At 40.3% G+C, this 7,081-nt stretch overlaps 1 protein-coding gene across 1 annotated transcript in view; it reads right to left on the bottom strand.

Annotated features, from left to right (window-relative positions):
• Positions 1 to 428: 428 nt before the first annotated feature.
• Positions 429 to 7,081, bottom strand: part of DDX10 (DEAD-box helicase 10) — a 154,204-nt gene continuing 147,551 nt past the window's right edge. Inside the window, exon 19 of the mRNA XM_057368471.1 lies at positions 429 to 1,410. Coding sequence (XP_057224454.1) covers positions 1,221 to 1,410 — 190 coding nt within the window. The 3' untranslated portion in view covers positions 429 to 1,220. The remainder of the gene's footprint in view (positions 1,411 to 7,081) is intronic.

Genomic DNA, 7,081 nt, shown 5'->3' with positions numbered 1-7,081 from the left:
GGCACATGGGACACGTGCACCRGTCCCAGCAGCACCACAGCAGATCCTTCTTCATTAACAGATTCATCAGTGATGCCAGTCCCAGATCACAACATTTTCCAGGGCTGCTGTGGCACTGTAGACTAAACAAACACTGTGCATCAGCTGCCAAGCAGGTCCCATCTTTCATGTTTAGCTGTTTGTGAAACTCGGTCATTTCTTCTCATTCCACATTGTCAGGAAGGAGCAGATGGCAGATGTGCTCTGCCTATAATATTGTTTTTATGATACCCTGCCTGCTGGCAGAACAGTGGAAGAAACATTTGGAGACAAGAATTTGCAGTATATTTTCGGTTTTGGGTACCTGAGCCAAAAGATAGCATAGGGTATAGGGAGAGGAGGAAAGGCTTGTACTGAATAGGTGCTGATAGATTCCTGTGACAAATAAAAAAAAAAAAAAAAAAAAAAAAAAAAAAAAAAAAAAAAAAAAAAAAAAAAAAAAAAAAAAAAAAAAAAGTGATGCTGACAAAAAAGGAGTATTTAATACATTCATATGGAACAACCAAAGAGATACAACTATGAGACAATGTGTCCTCATTCAGATGGGATCAAATACAAGACTCAGATTTAGCTTCTAAAAGTKGTTCTGTGAATTGCCTTACACCAATGACAGAATCACAACAGAAATGGTAACTGAAGGAAGGATAATTACATGCTTTCATAACAAAGCTGAAAGAGACACCATTAAGTTTACATCAAGGCTCTAGAAATTTTTATTCAAATACTTAAAAATTATGCACCWTATACCCAGAAGAAAGTACATACTTTATTTTTAAGTAATATGACTTGAGCTGCCAACAGTATTTCTTCTTTAAAAATTTTAGTACACATATATCTTCCGAAATAACAAACCTGGCAGAGTCAAGAAAGGAACATCCTGTTTTCATTTAAAGCAAGATTAAAATAAAAGACGATAATTGCTTCAAAACTTGGAGATTTAGAATTATGAACATGCTACTACAAAATGACACCCGGGGATTTAGGTTGAAAAGTTCATTTAAAAAGCCTCATAAATCAAACTAAATATTGTCCACAATCTATGAGCCAAACTAAGGCACCCCCATTTGCACATGGAACTCATTTATCTACATTCACTGGTGCCCAGATGCCAAATTCATTTTGTGTAAACTACTGACAAAATTGTGGAAATGTCCCAGAGAAGAAAACCTGCAGAAAAATAATCAGCTGTGACTGCTGAGCAGATGCAGTACAAGCTCTTCATCCTCTGCCAGAGAAAGCCCAGTATCTAATGGCAAATAGGGGTCCTCCTCTTGGCTGAACTGCACCTTCTTTCTTTTCAATGGCATTTCTGCTGCTGTGGCACTGTTGCTATAGCTTCTCTTCCTTCTTCCACTCTTCTCCTCAAGTTCACTGCAGAAAAAAAATCAGTCTTTTTAACATGTGTGGTAATCAATATCATCATGTAATCTAACAATTCCTTTTAAACAAATTTTTWAATTTGTGTCAAGATAAGAGCAAACAAAATTACAATTCAGAAGGGTGAAGCAACGGAAGTTGATGAACTCYGAATATCTAAATGAGAGCTGCTCTCAGACCAAGGTGGTGGTGAATGTTCTGCTGTCTTAATTGATTACAGTGTACCAAGATATTGCTATCAGTCTTCTCTAATATTTGCTGCCTAATACAGCAACAGACAACTTGACAAAATTGATTTAGCGATGTGCCAGCGGACTTTGACATGCATTCAAGATCTTGCCTACAATAAATATGCACCAAAAAAAATTACAAGAGCTGTCATTTCAGTTGCAAATGCTACACTTAATAGAGTTTTGATTTGGGACTTTCTCCTTTCACATGTTTGCTCTGGAAGTTATTAACCACCTCTTTGCCAGGAGAGGAAAAGCCCAAACCCAGTAATTTTCCCTAGTGAATTCCTATTTCTTCTGCTGTTTTTCTTAAGACTTGACCTTTGCAGACCTCAGTGTGGATGAAACAGCTACCAATCTGTGTTATAACCCTGGATTTGGATGGAGCTTTCATGTATCTTCATGTGTATTTTGTCCAAAACATAGAAAAATTGCTATAAATCTTCTTATCTAAGTTTAAAACAATCTCATCTAATAAAAATTTGAAGGTATATCTGTGAACCAGCTTATAGAGAGATGGCTGTTGCATGCTGGAGGGTAGAATTCATACCCAAATCCAGTAAAATATAAACCCTCACACCCCAAACCTTCCATCCAAAACAAGCTAACTGAAACAAACCAGCATTCTCAGCTTTTCATGTTAGTATTTTTTTAAACATAACAAAATAAAAATGGAACTTCAAAAATGGAGTTTAGGCTTTTCTAAAAAGGTTGGTTAAATTCAGATTTTAAATTAAAATTTGACAAATACATACTCAGAAAATTCACTTAAAATATTACTTAAAAATATGTTTCAACAAGAATTTTTTTTCTTCATAATTTTTACAATTGCTTCAGTATGGATGTGCTTGTAATATGYTTCATTCAGAAATACTGTTTAGAGACTTAACAATTAGAAACAGCAGTTACAATAAATAGCTCTAATTGGGGAATACTGTTTTTGGAATCAAAAACAGCAGAGGAACCCAATGCCCAATTCAAACCACCTTCAGCTGCCCACCCACCTTATTTTTTTCCATTAATTGAGGTAGTTAACAGTCTATGAAATGCTGGTTTCACCACTCACTGGAAACCAGCCTAACCCAAACATTAACCCCAAAACTTGGCTGTTTTCAGCAAGTTCCCAAATGCATTCTGAGAGGGAAACAACACAAAGCAGTTTGCACACTGCACTTTCCGGCAGCCCCTCCATGGAGATGAAGCAGCTGCACGAGATCTGATGGCCTTGTCTAGTGGACACCACATGAATAACCAGTTTCTCTCTCTTGTCCATCCCACCTTTCACAGAATAGTGCCACCTCCTGTCCCCTCATTACAGCCCAGAGAAAGGAGGCAAATCCTGTAAGTAGCATCCTGCAATTCCACAATTAAGGCAAAGGAAATACGCTACCTTTATATCATTCTTTCCTGCCTACACAAGAGAAATAATGTGAAGAAATCTAGTCCAATGGAAGGTATCCCTGCCCACGGCAGGGGGGTTGGAACTAGATGATCCAAGAAGATGCCTTCCAACCCAAAATACTCAGTGATTCCATGAATAGAAGGATGACTGCACCAAATATTCACTCTTCCTATAATTCACAGAATATAGCAACTTTGCTGGATTTGAGCTGTCATTTGCATGGGCAGCTTTTCAGGGCTTGCTACCAACATTTTATTCCTTTTCTGGGGAAAGGACTCTCATATTTCTCTCTGTAATGCTTGATATATTCCATAAATGCTGAAGCAATACTGACAGTATAYGGAAATACACAGAAGCACTCAGCATTCTCACTTTTCCAAGTGGACAGTGTGAGTCTGGGTTGGAGTTTCATGGTGTTCACTTTGATCARGACAGACTGTAGGTGTTCACTTTAAAAGCACAAGGAAGGCCTCATTAAGCAAAAGCATTTTAGCTTGTTTGCAAAAGAGCCAATTATTTCCAGTCTTTGAACGGACTCTGAAGACCAGTTTGCATTCATAATTGACTAATGCTTCGTCTAGGACATTAGTTAAAAACATCTGAGCAATTAAAGCACTGCAGAAACCTCACAAGCTATGCATTTGTACCTACAAGCTATGAAACAGCAGACTYTAAATACCAAAAATTAAAATAACTTCTGGAGTTTCAGAGGTCCATAGGCCTAGATATCTATAAAGGTAAAACACTTAAATATAAAACACATTCCRAAGGAACTGAACTGTGAGATTTCTCAATTTTTTCCACAAACACATCAACACAATTATGATTCATTTTCATCATAAGTTTTGTGGGATGATTATGTTGAATAAAGCTGATGCTTATTATCATTATTAGTGAGGGATTGTGTGCCTTGATTAGTAGTATAAACTGAAGATGCACCTACACATTAGCAGGTGTATTTTCACACTAAGTTGACCACAGCCGGGCTGTGAGTTGGAGAGGTGAACAGAGGAATGTATAACACAGGAAGCAGCTGCAGCAAAAGCAAGAAGAAACGAATACTTGTGTTTTTGTGATGCATGAAGAGCAGATGCAAAACAGTATTTGATAATGACAGCTCAGGAAGGTAAGCAGAGAATCACGTGAAATGTGTTAAAAAAATGTTCCTAATTTTGGCACAGAGAAAAGACAGACTGTCCACACAATGAATGGGGTTGAAAGGGACCTCTGAAGATCAGCAAGTTCAACCCCCCTCCCTGTTCTTCCAGGATGGATTTTCACTAACTCTGGTTTGGGGGTTGTGGAAAGGGGCTGTATCACTCTGGGGGAGCAGTCAGCTGTAGCTTTCACAAAAGGTGACCGTGGCAATTTTAAAAGAAAGATTAAAAATGTGTGGCATCATGATGCTCAGAAATACCTTCTGCTCATTCAGGGTGCTTCTCCTTGGCTGTTTTAACAGAAAACTCTTTGCAGGACATGTAACAGACCTACCTCTCAGCTCCACRTGGGAAAGGATTGAATGTGCAGAAGCAGTTATAAGGACAATTTCTGCACTTATTGTCAAATTAATTCCTCCTCAGTCTCCATTAACTGAGGGCCTGCCACCCTGCAGAGTCAGTCTTTTTATCGTTGGTCATTTCCCATGGACGTAAATGGCCCATTATTCCTCACAAACATACAAACTGATGCACTACCAGCTACTGTCCYCGAATAGCCAAAATAAAATAGTTATTCTAAGGTAAATTATTTTCTAGCAGAACAACTCAGTTAGAAAGCAACTCCCAATTCAGATCCAAACCAAAGCCAGTGCATCTTTTTGTGTTCTACTGATTTCAAAAGTGGCAYGTGCAGCTGGTTTACAATTCCTTCCTTTTATCATCTGGTGAAATTTAGGTTTTCAGCTGCCTGAACAATCCATGCAGTCTGAGGCTGCCTGATGAAAGGATTTATTTTGTTTACATGGATGAGGAGGTACCAACAGCCAACTTATCAACAGGCACAGTAATTTCTGTGGTCACCGTTTGCACAGCTGTAATAACAAAGTAGGATGCTACCATTTTGTAGGTAATTTATCACTCAAACAATAACGCACCKTTTTATGAATCTTGTCTTTAAAACAAATGCCAGCATATCTGAACAGCACCTGGGAAAAGGGATCTGACTGTGATCCTGATAGCTATACACCAAGAAACTCTAATTTTAAACTACTACAAAATAATATCACGAGTATGCTTTCAGGAAATACCAGGGAAAACCAGAAAACTTTAATTGCTAGTATTTAACTCGCTTCTGGGCTTTAGGCAATGTCTTACATGCCGTAAGGTTTAGATTTTATATGCCTGAGAAGCAGCCATTTGGAATGTGCAGTCGCACAGCCAAGTTGCTATTGTTTAAACAATGTGGTACTGCAAGATCTCTACACAGGCTCTGCTTCACTTATAAATTTATCAGAGAATGCTTTGGAGCCTAGGTTTACTAGCACTGCTCTGGAAACAAACTGCCCTTGCCACTGAACTACAGGCCATGGGTCAAGTTTCCAAGTTGCAATAAAGCATACAAGCTCTTTCCCCAAGAGATGTACACGAATAATGAATGAATCTGCTAGTAAAATACAGTTCAGGAAAGTTAGGAATAATTTATGCCATGAATATTGGCATTTTGTTAATCAAACATGCTGTGCTCAAAACTTTTTCCATGTAATAAATTTTAATTCACAAGGCCATGGCAGCAATCCTAATGAAGATTAATTACTGCAGTCCCTTCCATAAAGCCCAGTGCAGCTTCTTCCTCCCTTGCTGTCAGAATGCTACAGCACACAGAAATGGTAATTAAAATATATTGTGCTGTGTTATTTTCTAGGTCTGGACAAGCTGGATCAATGGGCCAAGGCCACCTCTGYGAGGTTCAACAAGACCAAGGTCAGGTCCCTCCCTTGGGGCACAACAACCCCAGGCAGCGCTACAGGCTGGGGGCAGGGGCTGGGAAGGACCTGGGAGTGCTGGTCAAGAGCAGCTGATCATGAACCAGTGTGTGCCCAGGTGGCCAAGAAGGCCAATGGCATCCTGGCCTGGATCAGCAATGGTGTGGCCAGCAGGACCAGGGCAGKGACCGTCCCCCTGTACTCAGCACTGGAGAGGCCACACCTCGAATCCTGTGCTCAGTTCTGGGCCCCTCAGTGTTGGAAAGACATTGAGGGGCTGGAGCATGTCCAGAGAAGGGCAACGGAGCTGGGGAAGGGTCTGGAGCACAAGTGCTGTGAGGAGCAGCTGAGGGAGCTGGGGGTGTTTGGCCTGGAGGAAAGGAGGCTCAGGGGGGACCTTACTGCTCTCTGCAACTGCCTGAAAGGAGGGTGCAGCCAGGTGGGGGTCGATCTCCTCTCTCAGGCAACAAATGACAGGGACAAGAGGAAGAGGCCTCAGATTGCACCAGGGGAGGTTTAGATTGGATAATAGGAAATATTGCTTCACCAAAAGGGTTGACAAGTTCTGGAATAGGTTGCCCAGGGAGGCGGTRGAGTCGCCAGCCCTGGAGGTATTTAAAAGATGGGTGGATGTGRCGCKCAWGGACATGGTTCAGTGGGACTTGGCAGTGCTGGGTTCATGGTTTGACTTGATGATCTCAAAGGACCTTTTCAACCTAAATGCTTTTATGATTCCCTTACTGGCCATTCCCCTGATATAAATCAAAACACCTCTAAAACTGATTGTATAAGCCTCTATCAAGAACAATTCAGTATCTCAATGCCCAATTTTGCAGCTAATCAGAGTGACCAAGGCATGACCAACAGAGACCTGTCATAATGTCTGTCCTAAGGTGCTTTTCTGGCCATTACAACATTCAGTTCTGGCTTTCACAAAGTCACATATATGACCCAAATAATCCATGTTAGAAGGAGCATCATGATTTGCTGATGAATCAACTCAAAAGCAAACCTTGTCAAGAATGACCTAAAACTTAGCAGGTCAACATCAGCATCCTGGTGTAAGAAGCAGCTGTAAGAAACTGCAATTTGCCCACAATTTTGATRCATAAA

Source organism: Malurus melanocephalus, unplaced genomic scaffold (assembly GCF_030028575.1).
Source record: "Malurus melanocephalus ecotype Western Australia unplaced genomic scaffold, MMel_1.1 scaffold_93, whole genome shotgun sequence".
Classification (NCBI taxonomy): Eukaryota; Metazoa; Chordata; class Aves; order Passeriformes; family Maluridae; genus Malurus; species Malurus melanocephalus.
Note: the sequence above shows the minus strand (reverse complement) of the source record. Positions and strands in the feature narration are given on the sequence as shown.